The 19,554-nt window shown below is 39.3% G+C and overlaps 1 protein-coding gene and 1 long non-coding RNA gene across 11 annotated transcripts in view; one reads left to right on the forward strand and one right to left on the reverse strand.

The window, feature by feature from the left end:
- Positions 1 to 8,748, forward strand: part of LOC135107316 (U2 snRNP-associated SURP motif-containing protein-like) — a 29,354-nt gene extending 20,606 nt beyond the window's left edge. For 3 of the 6 annotated variants that reach the window (XM_064017016.1, XM_064017020.1, XM_064017017.1), the window contains 8 exons: positions 91 to 280; positions 520 to 787; positions 1,131 to 1,249; positions 1,600 to 1,729; positions 2,981 to 3,122; positions 3,764 to 3,917; positions 4,272 to 4,375; positions 8,175 to 8,748. In XM_064017016.1, coding sequence (XP_063873086.1) covers positions 91 to 280; positions 520 to 787; positions 1,131 to 1,249; positions 1,600 to 1,729; positions 2,981 to 3,122; positions 3,764 to 3,917; positions 4,272 to 4,375; positions 8,175 to 8,298 — 1,231 coding nt within the window. In that variant the 3' untranslated portion in view covers positions 8,299 to 8,748. The remainder of the gene's footprint in view (positions 1 to 90; positions 281 to 519; positions 788 to 1,130; positions 1,250 to 1,599; positions 1,730 to 2,980; positions 3,123 to 3,763; positions 3,918 to 4,271; positions 4,376 to 8,174) is intronic. The other 3 variants (XM_064017018.1, XM_064017021.1, XM_064017019.1) reach the window with 1 other exon arrangement.
- LOC135107321 (uncharacterized) overlaps positions 3,375 to 19,554 on the reverse strand; it is a 27,188-nt gene continuing 11,008 nt past the window's right edge. The window contains exons 2-5 of one of the 5 annotated variants that reach the window (XR_010271706.1): positions 17,665 to 17,896; positions 15,423 to 15,558; positions 8,116 to 8,266; positions 3,375 to 3,954 (exon numbers count right to left, since the gene is read on the reverse strand). This is a non-coding gene — a long non-coding RNA (uncharacterized LOC135107321). Of the gene's footprint in view, positions 3,955 to 8,115; positions 8,267 to 15,422; positions 15,559 to 17,660; positions 17,897 to 19,554 lie in introns of all 5 variants that reach the window. The other 4 variants (XR_010271705.1, XR_010271707.1, XR_010271703.1 and 1 more) reach the window with 4 other exon arrangements.

A 19,554-nucleotide genomic window follows, 5' to 3' on the forward strand; every position in this document is an offset into this window, starting at 1 on the left:
AGTTATCAGCTTCCCTTATTTTGCTTCCTCCCTAGACAGCTTTCAAAACAAATGTGGAGATCATCAAGTTGCTTTATTTCTCTTATGCAGGTTTCAAAGTAAATTGGCAGAGATCTTTGAGGGAGTGCATGTGGCATATAACTTGGTGGAGTCACGGTTACGAGCAGAGCAAGTTAAGCAGCGGGTCATGCAATGTTGCCGTGCCTGGGAGGACTGGGCCATCTATCCCCATGAATTCTTGATCCATCTACAGAACATCTTCCTCGGCCTGGTGAAGCGAGTGAGTGAATGGCTATTCAGTTTGGTTGTGTATGTAAGAGAGAGAGAGAGTAAAAGTGTCAAACTATAAAGTTGTGGTTTTCTGAGATGCTTGCCCTTTATGGAATGCACAGTGAAAAGGAATGTGTGGAAACCTGGATAATGCAAATTTTATGAGCCCTGTGTTTCCCATCATGAACTAGAAATCCAGCTTCCTTCCACTGTTACCTGGAGCATCACCCTTGCTTGTTTTTGTTTCAGGAAGCCAAGATGGACATGGAGGAGGACCTCATTGGCCCTCAGGTGGCTGGCTTAGGCAGTGGGGATGTACGGCAGCTTCAGGCAGATGATGTGGATGGAATACCCATTGATGATGTGGATGGCATTCCTATCAAGGAGGAGGAGGAGAAGGAGGAGGACCTGGATGGCATCCCCATTGCCAACACCCCTCTTATTAAGAGTGCAGCTATCTCAGCCCTGCTTGGCTATGATGATGATGATGACGATGATGACATTGATGGTGCACCCTGTGAGTATAGTTACCTGTTTGTCTTGATGGAATTAAGCCAAGCATGCATTGCACCCTTTTCTTCTCCCCAAGCTGCCTATAGGTTAATAGTGCTTTATTGTTTGCCATAAATTGCTGTGGTTATGTGCCCTGACTTGTTATTGCAACAATGACTGGTGGAGTATAGCGTCATTCTATGATTTGTGGTTTATCTGCTTTCGCACTTTAAATAAGATGTTTCCGTCATGGCTGGTGTCCTCCCTAGTCAACTTTTCTGTCATCTCACTCATTTTTTTATCTGTTTATTCACTTATATCCCATCTCCTGTATTCTGTGTGCTCTAACTGTTCTCTCTATCCTACAGTGGATGAGGATGTGGATGGCATTCCCATGAAGGACATTGTAGTGGCAGACAATGGCCCAAGTCCTGGCTTTGTCACTTCCAAGTGGGAGAGTGTCAGCCCCAAACGAGTCCAAGCACAGGTAAGTTTGTTTGTTGCTGCTCCCCAAACCTTTCACTTAATTTATACTTCTATATCCCTTCATAATTAATAAAATTTTGTCTAAAATTTTTCTTATCCAGCTTTCATCTTTTCTTCCCCTCTTTGCTTGGCTCTTCAACTACTTTTCATATCTATTGTCCTTTATGTTCTCCACCTCCTTTCTCTCTATTTTTTTTGCCCATTTATATGATTGCTTCACTCATCCCTCCTTTCTTTTATTACTTCATTCCTCTTTTGCTCATTATCATAATGTACTACCCTAATAGTATATATAGCATTATGTTCTTTTTCCATCTGTAAAATGTTCATAATATGGTTTATGTATTACAGGCTGTCACCACCTCCAAGTGGGAAGTAGTTGAGGCAAACCAAAGTGAAGATGAAGGAGCAAATGGTTCAGACAGCACTCCAGTGTATGACAATTCTGGCCCCCACACACAAACCAGTCACAACAGTCATGGTGAGTGCTTCTGTCTGTGTATGCAGAGCTGTCGTTAAATGAGGCTTTGATGATATTGGTGCTTTGTTTATGTTGTGTGAAAATATGTTTCTTTGATTTCAGGAGATTTGTGAAATTTTTAGTTTTTAACCTGGTAAACTATGGTGGGGTTGTAGCAAGTTTGCCCTGTGGTGTGGTAATAGTAAAAAACTCAAGGTTAAAGGATTGCTTAAAATATTCTTTTATTGCCATAGGAGCTAGATAATGCATCGTTTTACAAGATTAATGCTTTGTAGTCCTCTTCATTTTTAGTGTAATTACTTTGCAAAGTTGTATTATGTTGTGAATGGAAGCCCCTCTGTCAGGGAGGGATGGAGGAAGAGCTGATAGGGGGGTGACGGGTGAGAGGAGACTTGTCACCATGGGAATGGGAAAGCTTGCAGTGTTGTTAAGATTGTCTGCATGGTCACATAGTAAATTATGTGGTGTGTGTGTGTATATATATATATATATATATATATATATATATATATATATATATATATATATATATATATATATATATATATATATATATATATATATATATATATCCAACACAGTACAGTAACATTATGTCCACTGACTGACCTGTAATGACTATCACAGTACAAAAAATGATACTCCATTTTAGGTACTCCTTGTTACAAGTGTATTACATTCCTAAATAGAAGTTAGGATATATATATATATATATATATATATATATATATATATATATATATATATATATATATATATATATATATATATATATATATATATATATATATATATATATATATATATATATATATATACACACACACACACACACACACACAACAGAACATCAGTTCTCAAACTTAATTCATTCCTGAACACTGTTCAAAAACCAAAACTATTTTCTCCATAGTAATCAATATGAAATGGATTAATCCGTTCCCAGACACCAGTCTACCCTGTCTTAGCAGCTTATGACAGTTGCTCCCACAGCCAAGATGGCTGCTTCACAACATCTCCAGCTCACAAATTATTTATCCAGAAAGGATGTAATGAATAAACTCAGTGACACAGAACTCATTAGAGGACACTGTTTATACTGATCTAGTGAGGGAAGCCTTACAGAGGGACACAAAGGAGCAACCCACTTACTGCTAAAATGAATATCATAATTGTTGTAAAGAGCAAGTGAGGACAGTTCTTCAGTACCTGTTACAGCAGATCTGTTGCATTGTATTTTTCACTTTACAGATGAGGATGACCTTGACGGCATCCCTCTGGTATATGATGACTATAAGCGCAAGAAAAGAGGCTCGTCTGAGGAAGACTCACAGTCCCAAGACAATGGTTCTGAGTATTCTGAAGATTCCAGAGGATTTGACAGACTTCAAGGGTAAGCATGAGATGTTGGGAGCCATTACATAAATTAAAAATTACGCAGGTCCACAATCTATTTCTGGAAATTTGTGCACATGACATCCATGAAAAAATTTCCAGTTTTCAGATTTTTTTTATGAAAGATTGAGGACCCATATCATATGCACTTGACTTTTAGCTTAAGTCAGCAGATGTGCCGTCTTATACTAACACCATGAAGGAAGTGTGAACTGCAAAAAGAAATTTATTGGGCTAAGAAAGATCTTCATTAACTTGTATTTGATTTCTTTATTGGCTTGCACAATCATTCTTCTGTATCATATTGCAAGAATGATAATTTAGGTGCTTTGGCTACTGCTGCAGTAATCATGTTGCAATAATAATCAACTATGTGGTCTCATCTTTTTACACTTTTGCATTCTAAAATTGAGTGTTGATTTCTTGCTCATGATTTGTAAAGATTTTATACTTCCATTCAGTTGAGTGGCACTTTTCCTCATTGTCTGATAGCTTTTGTTTGTTGAGTCAACCTTGTCCTCTACTCACTGTGATAATGTGATTGTATGTACTTATGATAATGATTTGGTTGAGTTGGTGGTGAAGTAGGATGATGATTGGCCTGAAAGCTTCATGTTTTTGGACACGTTTTCCCTGCAGTGATGTGAGTGAGGAGCGGCGGGCAAGGCTGCGTGAAGTGGAAATCCGGGTGTTGCAATACCAGGATGAGCTGGAGCAAGGCCTGCGCTCTCTCAAGCCTGGTTACTCCATCCACCGCCAAGTAGCCCACTACCGCCATAAGATGATGAGGAAGGTCAGTTCTACAGCTCTTTTCTGTTGCATATTTATCTCTGCAAAAACATTTGTTGCATGTTTATTTTAAATAACTCATGACAATGGATGTGTGTATAAATTCCAGAAAATTTATAAAAATACTTATTGAAAAATATTCATGCACTTAGTGTGCATGTATAGGAAGCTAAGTATATAAAGACTAGATATTAAGTATACTGCTTTGTGAAGTAGTTGAGAGTTTTAAAGGATGTGCTCTTCCCCATTCATTGTTAGTAGTTGTTAGAATTGCAAGAGAAGGAGGATAAGGAGCAGCCTTTCATGAATTTATCAGATGCTCGTAATCTTTACCCTGCCTTCCTCTCAACCATTGCAGATTGAAAGAGAGGAGGGCAGTGAGCGGAGACATCACCGGCACCGCAGTCGCAGCTCTTCCCCTGAAGAAAGGCGGTCTACAAAGCGCTCGAGGTCTCCACACAAGTAAATTTTTTGTAGTCATGATGAGATTTTGTCTCCATAGCTTGGGGTTGACTCATGGGAATGTATATTAAAATGAAACTTAAAAAGATGCAAAGGAGGGATGATATAATGTAGAAGGATCATTGGAAGGACAAGGAATCAACAGGGATGTATTCTTGATTAAACATTTGTTAGGGCACAACTGTTGTACTATTGTCTTGTTATCACTGTTTTTAACCATTTCTTCCTTGCTCTTCTTCAGCGAGAGGGGAGATGGGCACTGAGTATCTGTTGTGTATTGATGTTTGCTTGTATATGCAAAGATGGAGGCTTATTATTAAGGTGAAGTAATATTTTCTAATGAGGACTATTATTCAAAAATTACCATTTATAGTGGCTCATATTTTTACACCCTTATAACATTATTATCAACTCTGCTGGTATCTATTGAAAGTAATAGTGTTATTTTGGTTTGCAATCAACTAATTGCTGGCTCCACCACTGCCTGGATGAAGTATCATAAAGTTGACCTCTGGCTAAAATAACACTAGCTTTACTTTAAAAAGAATTTTTAATGTTTAAATATACAGAGAATAAGTAATGATGTTGCAGTTGTGTGAAAATTATGAGAGACTATGCAGTTATTGTAAGTGCAACTTATGTGAATCAATTACTCAACCTTAAGATAAGCTAACCAGCCTTTCTATTTGCTTGTTGAGACAGGCAAACACTTATATACACAATAGATATTTGTCATCCAACTTCCCCTTTGGCTGGGGGGAGAGGAGCAAGGAGGCAGTGGTTCTGTGCTTGTGCCTTACCACATTCCCACAGGTCTTTGCCTCAGGTTTGAACTGGCATAGACAACACTACACCAGTATCCCCCCCCCCCCTCCCCTCTCTCTCTCTCTCTCTCTCTCTCTCTCTCTCTCTCTCTCTCTCTCTCTCTCTCTCTCTCTCTCTCTCTCTCTCTCTCTCTCTCTCTCTCTCTCTCTCTCTCTCTCTCTCTACAAATTGCTGAGAAAGTGATGACAGCACCATGCCAAATGTGTTCTCCAACTAGCCTAAAATTCCTCCATTAATATAAAGTGTCAAAATCTTTCAAGATCTAAGTCACCTCATGACTTCTGGCACCTAGCCAAAAACATCTAACTTTGCTCTTCTTCTTTCCCTCGCTTATTTCAACCAGATGGCACCACTGCTATTACATCTATCTCTAAAGCTGAACTCTGCTCAAACCTTTGCTAAAAATTCTACCTTGGATGATTCAGGGCTTGTTCCTCGCTCCCCTCCACCTGATTACTTCATATCTATTAAAATTCTTCAATGATGTTTTCTATGCCCTCGCTGGCTTAAACCCTTGGAAGGTTTATGCACCTGATGGGATCCCTTTTATTGTTCTTCAAAACTGCGCCTCTGTGCTCGCACCTTGCCTGGTCTAACTCTTTCAACTTGTCTATCAACATCTACCTACCTTTCTTGCTGAGAAGTTTGCCTACATTCAGCCTGTTCCTAAAAATGGTAACCATTCTAATCCCTCAAACTACTGTCCTATTGCTTAAATTTCCTGCCTGTCTAAAGTTTTTGAATCAATCCTCAACATGAAGATTCTTAAGCATCTATCACTTCACAACCTTCTATCTGATCACCAGTATGGGTTCTGTCAAGGTGATCTCCTGGCTTTCTTTACTGAGTCTTGGTCACTCTCTTTTAGAGATTTTGGTGAAACTTTTCCTGTTGCCTTGGACATATCAAAAGCTTTTGATAGAGTCTGGCAAAAAGCTTTGATTTCCAAACTATGCTCCTTCTGTCCTTCTCTCTGTAACTTCAACTCGGGTTTCCTTTCTGGCCATTCTATTGCTGCTGTGGTAGATGGTCACTGTTCTCCTAAATCTATTAACAGTGGTGTTCCTCAGGGTTCCATCTTGTCACCCACTCTCATCCTATTGTTCATCAATGATCTAAGCCAGACTTCTTGGCCTATCCACTCCTACGCTGATGATACCACCCTGCACTTTTCCATGTCTATTCGTAGACGTCCAACCCTACTGGAAGTAAACATTTCACACAAGGGAAGACACAGAATGCCCGACTTCTGATCTCTCTAAAATTTCTGATTTTGGGCAGAGCAAACTTAGTATTGTTCAGTGCCTCAAAAATTCAGTTCCTCCATCTTTCAACTCAACACAATCTTCCAGACAACTATCTCCTCTCCTTCATTGACACTCAACTGTCTCCTTCTACACTGAACACCCATGGTCTGTCCTTTTACTTATACATGTAATCTAAACTGGAAACTTCACATCTCATCTCTTAGCAGCTTATATGAAGTTAGGTGTTCTGAGACGTCTCTGCCAGTTTCTCTCACCCCTCCAGCTGCTAACTCTGTACAGGGACCTTATTTGTCCATGTATGAAGTATGCTTCACATGCCTGAGAGGGTTCCCCTCATACCTCTCTTCTAGACAGTGGAATCAAAAGCTTTTTGTCTCCTCAACTCCTCTCCTCTAACTGTCTTCAGCCTCTCTCTCATTGCAACTATGTTGCATCTCTAGCTGTCTTCTATCACTATTTTCATGCTAACTGCTCTTGTGATCTTGCTAACTGCATACCTCCCCTTCTCCTGCGGCCTCGCTGCACAAGACTTTCTTCTTTCACCCCTATTCTGTCCACCTCTCTAATGCAAGGGTTAACCTGTATTCTCAAGCATTCATCCCTTTCTCTGGTAAACTCTGGAACTCCCTGCCTGCTTCTGTATTTCCAACTTCTTATGACCTGAACTCCTTCAAGAGGGAGGTTTCAAGACACTTATCCTTCAGTTTTTGACTACCACTTTGGACCCTATTCTGGGACTGGCATCTCAGTGTTCTTCCCTTGGCTGGTGTCCCTCCTAAAAATAAAAGTGAGCCCTTCAAACATTGTCAGAATGAATGGATCTAGTCTTTATCATTGTCAGCAGGAGGAATAGAAGGATTGGGCAGCTCACTGACTGCCCTTTAGCTGTGGGATGCTTGTAAAATACATGAGCCATAATAGCTTCGTTCAAGTAATGGACTTGTATAATAATGATGAAACAAATTAAGAAGAGTGTACTGCCATGGAAAAGATAGGGAGTGTGATGCTGAAGTGGTGGTGCCATGAGGGAGGCTAGGTTGCCCCTCACATTGTAAATGACTGGTGAACAAAAAGAAAAAAAAAAAAAAAATCAATAGACATTATATTATAAATGTAATAATCCTATGATGATATGCCAAGTATTTTCAGAAACCTATTTTGGCTGTCTCACTACCATGTGTATGGTGAGTGATAGCCTAACCTAGCTCATTGCACCATTCTTTGTCTTTTCATTGACAGTTGTTATATGGCTTATTTCCTGATTTGCATCATCATTCTTTAGCAACTTTAATAGTCAAACTGAGTCATCATCACTTGTATATATTTCCCAGGGTTCATGCTTCATGCAGCATGACAATATACAGCAAAATTTGGAAGAAATGCCACCATTTTTAGGAAATGGAACAAGCATCAGTCAGTGAGATACCCACTCATCGTCCAGCTGCTGACATTGTAAAGCACTGGACCCAACTTACTCTATTTGGCAGGATCATAGAAGGGACTAATCCCTGTCAGTGTTTTCAGACAGTAAAAGAAGATTTACTATTTACTATTTTGTGCAGTTTGATGCTAATGTCATTGCAAGTCCTAAAGTCTTTTGGCACCAACTGCATGTTTACAAACCACTCACTCACCACGGCCTCTCACCTTAACCTATTTTTATTTTTTCCTGATGTTTGGTCTACAGTGTCTGGTTTCTTCCAAAGGTCTCGGCACCGCAGTCGCTCCCGGTCACCCAGCTCAAGAAGGCACAGATCCCGGTCACCAAGAAAGCGCCGTTCTCACTCCCGTTCTCCACCTAGGAAGCACAAGAAAAAGAGCCGGCATTAGTTAACAAATTTGGGGATGTGTATAGTATAAAATTTCTTATGTATATGAAGCTTGTGAATGACCATTAACACACTGTTTTGACCACCAGTAAAAGACCCATACTTCTTTAAATCACACTGAATTTTATCTTTGCCTTCTTTCTCAATTAAGTTACAGTAATGACTCATCAAGGTAAGTTTTTCTTTATTTGCCCAAGGGTACTTTTAAAGAAAGTTTTTAATTCTTGAAATAGTTTATTTGCAAATGGGTGCAGTGACAGCCTCATATTGGCCTTTTTACTGTTTGCAATAGAAAAAGAACCAATTTTTATTTGAGTTTAGGTATAAATCCTGACTTAACATAAACAAAGTTATGACTCAAGGGTGGGTCAAGATGTGTGTAGGCCTTACACAGGTGTTGAGATCATTGTTATGGCTGGAAATGTATTATTAATAAAATCATCACAGGTTACTGTATGATTTCATAACTTTGTTAGCAGAAATTAACCAATTTTCCCTTTACAACTGTGGACCACCACCACCTGTTGTGCAGGCGCTGAACAGTGGGTTGATGATGACTGTCATTTACAACCTTCATTATTTTTGTGATAGTATCCCTGAGAAAAGAGGATTTATAGACAATTGTCCTCATTCTCTGATGGTGGAAGGATGAGGGCTGAAGCCCCTCTTCTGAACTTTTCACTCCCTGCTAACCAAAGTCATTCCTGTGGATGCCTTCTTTATATTTTAATATGCATGTTTGGTGGCTAAAAATTCCAGTAAAAAAAAATACAATTTCAGTTGCTTTGCTGCAGCAGAGAGTGAGGAATCCAGACTTGAGGAAACCTTAGACTTAAAAAGAGGAAAATTGCTGTGTGAAATGAGCCAAAGAACCATTTGTTTTGTAGTCTGAAAGTACTGGGATTCTACATGAGGGAGGCTCATGACTAACAGACAGTGCCAGTGACATTGTGTAATGTGTCACAAGGTTCTTAAGTTTCAAGTCTTCTCATTGGCTGTGGACTTAGAAAAGGTGCAAACCTTGACCATTCATTCAGTTTCACAGACCTTTTCCACTTAATCATCAGTTAATATCACATTCATTAAATCTACTTCTGCCTTCCAGTTCTCTCATCCATCATGTCCATTTCATGCATTCTTACACAGTTCTTTAACCACATCATGCTGTCTTTTAGGCATTCCACATCTGCTTCACTTAATAGCGTTTAATGCTGTTTTTCTATTCCTTCACACTGTAACCATTCTATCTCGGTGGTAGTACAATTTGAAGCCCATATTATTCTCAAGGAAATAAAGTGCTATGTAGTGACATGAATAAAGGCAAACTCTACATTTAGATTAGTGCAGATTTTTGTCCAGTGGCATGGTGTCTGGTACACATGCCACACTCTTGGCCCAATTCCTAGAGTGTTCACTGTCAAAGTATTTTCTACTTGATTACTTTTTCGTGCAGATTTTAGTCTTTTTTACACAGGGAAAGTAAAGCAATGGATTGTCTGACATTCAATATTTCTCTCGTGTTTTATTCCCTCCAAGACTGTCTCTGAAGTTTCCATATTTCTAATACATCCTCCTTGCTAACTCAAGCTGTTTAACTTGCACCAGTTTTATATACAATATACATACTCATTAATCTTATCTATGTCTTCCAATTGGCCTTCCTCTCCTACTTCAATTTTATTCACCTACATTTTGTGTTGCTTGTATCTATATAAAAAGCAAGATATTTGCTTTTTCTTGCTAACGCCATGTGCTGCTCTATTTATCTATCCATATACCAGGCAGGCAATCCCACACAAGGTGGCCCAGACAAAGCATCACACATTTATACCCACATCATTCACACTTAGTCCCATTTAGCCCCTGGTAGAAATGAAGCATCTCATAGACAACCCTACTACACCCCTCACTAATAGGATATGACGTGTACTTCATTTTTATTTTGAGTGCCTCTCATCTGATCTCAATAATTACTATAAATCACCAAGCCTCTCCACCTTCATGACACATCATGTATCAGATAAATCATGATATTACATAATTGTTTTTTCCCCATGAATTGTATATTCTTCATATGACTTGGATCTTGACATCTCATACCTTAAAAAGTAAGAAAGAAAACCATGCCACTTGAAGTCAGTTGCAATCATTTAAGATGATGGCAAGGTACATGCTTTGTTTGTAGTGACAGGTTCAATTTCTGGATTTTCTTTTGTGTTGTGAGGGATCAGTGCCCAGATTCCTGGTAATTATTTCAGCCTCATAATTGCATTCAACAGCTGATATTCATTGAATCATTAATCGCTAGAATTTACTTTATATGCCTCCCTCAACCACCACTGTTTTTATTCTGCCAACAGAAAGTCATTTTGCTGTGTTGATAAACATCTACCAAACTTGCCAGCATCTTGTAAAAGTGACACCCAAATTGCAGATTATAATTAATTTTGAGATTGATAATCAATTCTTCTGCAATTTCTTGCTATAATGCTCTCTCTCTCTCTCTCTCTCTCTCTCTCTCTCTCTCTCTCTCTCTCTCTCTCTCTCTCTCTCTCTCTCTCTCTCTCTCTCTCTCTCTCTCTCTCTCTCTCTCTCTCTCTCTCTCTCTCTCTCTCTCAATTAAAAAAAAAAACCTTGCTAAAAACCTTCATTTAAAATACCTAAAATCCCTAGGTATTTCACATTTGCATTACTCATATCTCTCTGGGTATTTTTCACTCGAAACATTTGGTGCTGAAAGAGTTTTAAGATTAATACATTATTAGATTGTAAAGGGTGTCTATTGGAAACACTGGCGTAGTGTGTGTATTAGCTGACAGGGAACAGAGTCAAAGATGGATCAGGGAACTTATCCATACCACTAAATGGCTTACTTGTGCATACGAACTCAGTGTAGGTAATGATGTACAAAATCCATGATGAGATGTGTAAATTTATGTACACAAGTCCAGACACAATACAGCTACCACTGTCTGCTGTTTTTAACATGCTCTATTTCAGATTTGTGAACAGTGTTATGCAACTATTGCTAAGAATTATGGTATATGCTATAATTGGTGCATTCCTTATATAAAAGGTCAGTCTAATGTAGGTTGTATGCCACCCCTTGCTTTTGTTTCCAGTATTTGAAACCGCTAGACAAGATGGGCTGATTCCAGTATAGTATTTTCTCTTTACCTTAGATTCATCTTTCCATGGTGGCAGACAGCAATCATTAATATTAGGACTATATTCTGAAACATTTTTGCACTGCACTGCCACTACATTCCAAAGGCTCTCATTTAAGTTAAAAAGGATTTTTTTTTTTTATGGTTATAGTGACCAACAAGATTTCTACATTAATAACATGAAACACTCTTGAGGGCCCAGATAATCATCTCTGTGGCCTCTCAAAAAAGCTGTGGGAGAGTAAAGCGTTTCTGAATATGGTCCTTACTCTCAATATGCTCTGCAATTTTTCTTTTACAGTTTTCATAGGTTTTTTCTCTCGTGGTGAAAACCGGTTGATTTACCATGCAACATTATTATAGAGCCCTCCTTTTCATGGTATTTCCCTATTAATCATATATTTTGACATTTAGATGCGTTTCCCTTACCTATTCATATACTTCCTTGACGTTTCCCTCAAAATCTTAATCCCTACCTTGTTCGCTTTAGTTCATGTTGTGGTTCTTTATATTCTAACTTGTCTGAGAAGGGTAGTTTGGTAATGCGATGGGGATGGAAGGGTTGTACTGTATGTTCAGAATGTAACAGGAAGATTGCTGGATGTGAGTTTTCAGGGGGCAGGATGGTAGGTATTAGGTAGCATTTCGTCTTACCAGTTCCTCTCCTCAAATTGATTGTCTTGAGCCTCTCTCATTGCCGCACTGTTGCATCTCTTGCTATCTTATGCTGCTATTTTCATCCTAACTGCTTTTCTGATTTTGCTAACTGCATGCTTCCCTTCCTCCCACGGCCTCCCGGCACAAGAGTTTCTACTTTTACTCCTATTCTGTTCATCTCTTTAATGCAAAAGTTAACCAGTATACTCAGTCATTCATCCCTTTTTCTGGTAAATTCTGGAACTTCCTGCCTGTTTATATATTTCCTCTTTCCTATGACTTGAACTCTTTCAAGAGGGAGGTTTCAAGACTTTGGATGGCACTTGATCTTTCTATCGGGACCTCATTTCCCTTGGCTTATGTCACTCATAAAAAAAAAAAAACACCCAGCAGAAGGAAAGTTGAGAGCAACCACGAGAAAAGTGGGAGTAAGTTGAGTTGGGAGTAATAGGGAAGCTTTGAAAGTGATGAACAAAACAGAAGTTAGACATTTAAGGGATGCGATGAAAAGAGCGACATCATGAAGCTGGAGAAAGAAAGGCAGGGAATTATGACAACGCAGCGACTGTGAAATGGACAAAAGAGTCGACTGTGGACTGGTGGAATAAGGAAGGGAAGCGGGATGGGGGAGTGAAGGAGCTGAATAAGCGTAAGGGCAGCTGAAAAATTGCGTTCTATGAATCTTGGCGGCAGAAGATCAATGAGAATTTTTTTTTTTATGTAGGAGGGACACTGGCCAAGGGCAACAAAAATCCAATAAAAAAAATGCCCACTGAAATGCCAGTCCCATAAAAGGGTCAAAGCAGTAGTCAAAAATTGATGAATAAGTGTCTTGAAACCTCCCTCTTGAAGGAATTCAAGTCATAGGAAGGTGGAAATACAGAAGCAGGCTGGGAGTTCGAGTTTACCAGAGAAAGGGATGAATGATTGAGAATACTGGTTAACTCGTGCGTTAGAGAGGTGGACAGAAGAGCAGTTAGCACGAAAATAGCGGTAGAAGACAGCTAGAGATGCAACATTGCGGCGGTGAGAGAGAGGCTGAAGACAGTCAGTTAGAGGAGAGGAGTTGATGAGACGAAAAGCTTTTGATTCCTCCCTGTCTAGAAAAGCAGTATGAGTGGAACCCTCAAGGTATGTGAAGCATACTCCACACATGAATGGATAAGGCCCTTGTAAAGAGTTAGCAGCTGGGGGGGGGGGGGGTGAGAAAAACTGGCGGATACGTCTCAGACACCTAACTTCGTAGAAGCTGTTTTAGCTAGAGATGTGAAGTTTCCAGTTCAGATTATACAGATTATAAGTAAAGGTCAGACCGAGGATGTTCAGTGTAGAAGAGGGGATAGTTGTTTGGAAGGTTGTGTCGAGTTGATAGATAGAGGAATTGAGTTTTTGAGGTATTAAACAATACCAAGTTTGCTCTGCCCCAATCAGAAATTTTAGAAAGATCAGAAGTCAAGCGTTCTGTGGCTTCCCTGCGTGAAATGTTTACCTCCTGAAGGGTTGGACGTCTATGAAAAGACGTGGAAAAGTGCAGGGTGGTATCATCAGCGTAGAAGTGGATAGGACAGGAAATTTGGTTTAGAAGATCATTAATGAATAATAAGAAGAGAGTGGATGACAGGACAGAACCCTGAGGAACACCACTGTTAATAGATTTAGAAGAACAGTGACCGTCTACCACAGCAGCAATAGAACGCTCAAAAAGGAAACTTGAGATTAAGTTACAGAGAGAAGGATAGAAGCCGTAGGAGGTTATTTTGGAAATCAAAGCTTTGTGCCAGACTCTATCAAAAGCTTTTGATATGTCCAAGGCAACAGCAAAAGTTTCACCAAAATCTCTGAAAAGAGGATGACCAAGACTCAGTAAGGAAAGCCAGAAGATCACCAGTAGAACGGCCTTGACAGAACTCATACTGGCGATCAGATAGAAGGTTGTGAAGTGACAGATGTTTAAGAATCTTCCTGTTGAGGATAGATTGAAAAACTTTAGATAGGCAGGAAATTAAAGCAATAAGATGGTAGTTTGAGGGATTAGAACGGTCACCCTTTTTAGGAACAGACTGAATGTAGGCAAACTTCCAGCAAGAAGGAAAGGTAGATGTTGATAGACAGAGCTGAAAGAGTTTGACTAGGCAAGATGCAAGCACGGAGGCACAGTTTCGGAGAACAATAGGAGGGACCCCATCAAGTCCATAAGCCTTCCGAAGGTTTAGGCCAGCATGGAAAACATCATTGCGAAGAATTTTAATAGGTAGCATGAAGTAGTCAGAGGGTGGAGGAGAGGGAGGAACAAGCCCAGAATCGTCCAAGGTAGAGTTTTTAACAAGGGTTTGACCGAAGAGTTCAGCTTTAGAAATAGATGTGATAGCAGTGGTGCCATCTGGTTGAAATAAAGGAGGGAAAGAAGAAGAAGCAAAGCTGATGGAGATATTTTTGGCTAGATGCCAGAAGTCACGAGGGGAGTTAGATCTGGAAAGGTTTTAACACTTTCTGTTAATGAATGAGTTTTTGGCTTGTTGGAGAACAGACTTGGCATGGTTCCGGGCAGAAATATAAAGTGCATGAGATTCTGGTGATGGAAGGCTTAAATACCTTTTGTGGGCCACCTCTCTATCATGTATAGCACGAGAACAAGCTGTGTTAAACCAAGGTTTAGAAGGTTTAGGTCGAGAAAAAGAGTGGGGAATATACGCCTCCATGCCAGACACTATCACCTCTGTTATGCGCTCGGCACACAAAGATGGGTCTCTGACACGGAAGAAGTAGTCATTCCAAGGAAAATCAGCAAAATACCTCCTCAGGTCCCCCCAACTAGCAGAGGCAAAACGCCAGAGGCACCTTCGCTTAGGGGGATCCTGAGGAGGGATTGGAGCGATAGGAGAAGATACAGATATGAGATTGTGATCGGAGGAGCCCAACGGAGAAGAAAGGGTGACAGCATAAGCAGGATTAGAGGTCAGGAAAAGGTCAAGAATGTTGGGCATATCTCCAAGACGGTCAGGAATACGAGTAGGGTTTTGTACCAATTGCTCTAGGTTGTGGAGGATAGCAAAGTTGAAGACTAGTTCACCAGGATGGTCAGTGAAGGGAGAGGAAATAATGAGAAATATAATGAGAAATATAATAATAAAAAAACTCACTTGGACCACACATGCAGTGATCCAAGTATGACATGCACGGTGGAAATTCAGAAAGGTAGCGAGGTGAAAGCACTTCAAGTACGCCTCAGATGCTTCTAAACTACAGAGTTCGAATGATAAATGAACATCGGATTGTCGCTTGGTAAGATGGGGACAGTTACCCGAGGCTGGTGATCACGAGTGTTCCCATCATGAATCACACGGTAATGACACCTTCTCCTAGCCATGCCTTCACTAATGCAGCCTTGTGTAGGTCAACTGGCCTTTTGTAGGTAGCCTCTTCATGCTTTTGTATTCCTGACGTGAATATGAAACGAGATATAAACACATTAATCACAAAACGGAGCTAGAAAAATGAATAAACAAATATACGTAGTGTGCACAGTTGGATAAACAAATAATTACTGGAAAAAAAAAAAAAAAACGCCAAACAGGTATACGTGTACGTAGATAAACAAATAAATGTTGAAAAAAAAATGAAAGAAGAAAACATCAAACAGATTTTATAGGGACAACTAGAGTAACAGAATGACAACCAAGGAATGGGTAAGTAAAGGAGAGAGAGAAAGCAATAAGTTTGTTGGAAGTGGAATAGACGGACAGCTGGCAGAGATGGATGATGAAGGTTGATAATGAAGACAATGATGATTGATGACTGAAAACTTGCATAACTACCTAACTTAGCTATCAATTTTCATTTTAAGACGTCGGCAGCAGAGAGAGAGAGAGAGAGAGAGAGAGAGAGAGAGAGAGAGAGAGAGAGAGAGAGAGAGAGAGCTCAGTATGACCACCTGTTTCATTCACACACTCAAGTCTCACATAACATTTGCGTAATAAATGGAAGCTGTGTCATTCCGTGGCCTTAAGCGAACTATTGGTAAACACTGATTATCTGATAAATTGAAGAGGAAAAAATTTGTCGAAAACACACAAGTAACTTCTTTTTCCTTTCATTCCGAAACCATAGAAATTAAATACAAGGAAAGATAAAAAAAAAAAACATGAATGTTTTCTTTTCTTCCTTTTCTGAATCATGAAAATAAAAAAAATAAGGATGAAAAAATTCGGACTAAGCTATTCCCTTTTCCTCTCATTCAGAAACAGAAAAGAATGAAAGACGAAAAATAAGAAAATTCTGTTTTTTCTCCTTTTTCCGAAAACAGAAATGAAAGACAAAAAAAAAAAAGATGAATAAATAAGATTCTTTCCCTTTTCCTCCCGTTCCGAAACAAGGAAAGAAAGAGAACAAGAAGAAAAAAAAAAAGTAAAACCGTGAATGAATTCGCTGAAGCAGCGAATCATCTAGTCTATACACACTGACGAAGCATGTAGTGCCTTGCTTCTTCAGGATTCTCGTGTTTACGCCGTGAAGAGCAAGGATTTTTTTTTTTATTATGTAAGAGGGTCATTGGCCAAGGAAAAAAAAAAAATCCCGCTGAGGTGCAAGTCCCAAGAGAATCATCGAAAATTCTCTCGATGATGCAGTGTCGGCCCAAGCGCTGGTGGGTGGTCGTGCGTATGTTTATGTTGTTTGTTGTGTATCCTGTTTATAGATGTATATGATGGCGTACCGTTCAGTCCGTCTTTCTAATGAGAAGAGTTTAAGGGCCTGAAGCCTGCCCCAATAGTCAAGATGACGCACGGCAGGGATTTTATTAGTGTAGGATCGTTCGATCGCTTCAAGTGATTGTTTCTCACTAGCTCGCCATGGACTCCATAGCTGGCAACAGTATTCCAGTTGTGGGAGCACCAGTGACTTGTACAAAGTCAGCATGGGTAACTGATCACGTATCTTCAATGAACGTAGTATTCATCCAATTTGGTTACGAGCTTTTTTAACAACATTGGCTATGTGTAATGTAAAACTGCCATCACAGGTAAATGTAACATCGAGGTCTTTAATATTGTCTTTCGTTTCAATATTTGAACCATCAGGTGCACTATATATACGTGTTGTGACAGTTTTGGGGTTTGGGCTATATGTTATATGTTCAAATTTATTGTTGTTAAAGGACATGTTATTTATTTGTGCCCATGAATATAGTGTTGCAAGGCCCTCTTGTAGTTGCTTAGTCTCCAAGTCGGTTGACACTGGCCTTAGGATACGAGTGTCGTCACGTTAAAGTATTTGATTTGTTCGTTGATGTCTGATATGTGAATTAGAAAAAGTAGGGGACCAAGTGATGAGCCTTGTGGCACTCCACTGGTAACGATGGAAGGGTCAGACTCCACACCACTAACCGGATCCAGGATAAGAAAGGATAAGAACAAGGAAAAGAAAAAATAAAAAAGAAACGCTAGCTAGCACACACACACATACACACACACACACAAGCGTCATTTCTTACACGACTAAACCGCTCGAGTCAATTACAACAGCAACCACCAACATGAACAACCTGCCTTGGTGTTGAGGAGCGGCACGGGTGTTTTAGATACTGGCGGTGGCACAGAAGAGGAGGAACGACGGAAGGCTGGCCAAAGGCTGAACACTCAGATGTCCTGCTGGCGAGGAACACTCGTGGGCAGGAGCGGTGCGTAGAGACACAGGATAAGAGGCGCAGATCAACTGATCTAAGAGGTGTCTGATTGGTTGGCTCAAGTTCCAAGTACCATAGGTCTGGTTTGAACACGACTGAAGGTGAAGGAGGTATCGAGGCTTTAAATTTGGTGAATGTGTCTCGGCTATTAGATATTATTTGTATAGAAAGATATGCTAGTCTCAATACACTATCCATCTATTTATTAATCAATCAACCAGTCAAAGAATTCTTGTGAGATTGGAAAGGCAACTTGTGATTGAGATGAGATATAATGGTCAAATGATTGAATGATGATGAGTAACACACACACACACACACACACACACACACACAGAGAGAGAGAGAGAGAGAGAGAGAGAGAGAGAGAGAGAGAGAGAGAGAGAGATCCATTTAAGAATACCATTTAAAAAGAATAATCGAAATATAAAAAAAAAATGAAAACTCTCTGCCTAATTTTCATTCTTCGTTCCATTATATCAGCTTACTTTTTTTATTTTTTATTATTCATTTTTATTAATACCCAAGAGAAAATTCGTACGCGATATAATTTCAAATGTACGTACAAATTATTTATTTTCTTAGTCTCTGATTATTGACGCGCTATTTTTCTTTCTTATCACGAACTTGGTAAAAATCATTGCGCGCTATTGAGAACATGACGAGCGAGTCACACGCGACCACAGAACTGCAGGTGACGAGAAGAGAGACAACATTTCCTACTGTAGAGTGAGACTAAATGAATGAAAAAAAAATAAATAAATAAAATAAATAAATAAATAAATAAAAAAAATAAATAAAAATATATGGGATAGAGGAAGATGTTACGAGCGAGTCACGCACGACCAACATTTGAAAAGGTGACTTGTACCATTTGTCAGCAGAGAAAGAAACAGAGACATTACATTTTGCATTACAATGTGAAAGATTAGAAGTACGCAGAAAAAAAAAAAAAATGGGAAAAAAATACTACTGTTCTGCCTGGCAAGTGAGAAAGGAAACAGAAAATTTGAAACTTTAGGTTGGCGATTTATGGAAAGCAAGACAAAGAAAACTACATTTGTGAATACTAAAATATTATAGTTTTACAGATGCGACTTTCCGACACCTTAAGTAATTTCAAGACATTTCTTCTTGTAAGCTTAGATATTTTCTTGGACATTTCTGTTTTGAAACTGGCATCTTTAGCAATTTTTTTTTTCTGTGCTTTTGTTGTCCTTGGCCAAATCCTCTCTTACTTAAAAGCAGCAGCAGCAGCAACAACAACAACAACAACAACAACAACAACAACAACAACAACAACAACAACAACAACAACAACAACAACAACAACAACAACAACAACAACAACAACAACAACAACAACAACAACAACAACAACAACAACAACAACAACAACAACAACAACAACAACAACAACAACAACAACAACAACAACAACAACAACAACAACAACAACAACAACAACAACAACAACAACAACAACAACAACAACAACAACAACAACAACAACAACAACAACAACAACAACAACAACAACAACAACAACAACAACAACAACAACAACAACAACAACAACAACAACAACAACAACAACAACAACAACAACAACAACAACAACAACAACAACAACAACAACAACAACAACAACAACAACAACAACAACAACAACAACAACAACAACAACAACAACAACAACAACAACAACAACAACAACAACAACAACAACAACAACAACAACAACAACAACAAC

Source organism: Scylla paramamosain, chromosome 15 (assembly GCF_035594125.1).
Source record: "Scylla paramamosain isolate STU-SP2022 chromosome 15, ASM3559412v1, whole genome shotgun sequence".
In the NCBI taxonomy this organism is placed as follows: Eukaryota; Metazoa; Arthropoda; class Malacostraca; order Decapoda; family Portunidae; genus Scylla; species Scylla paramamosain.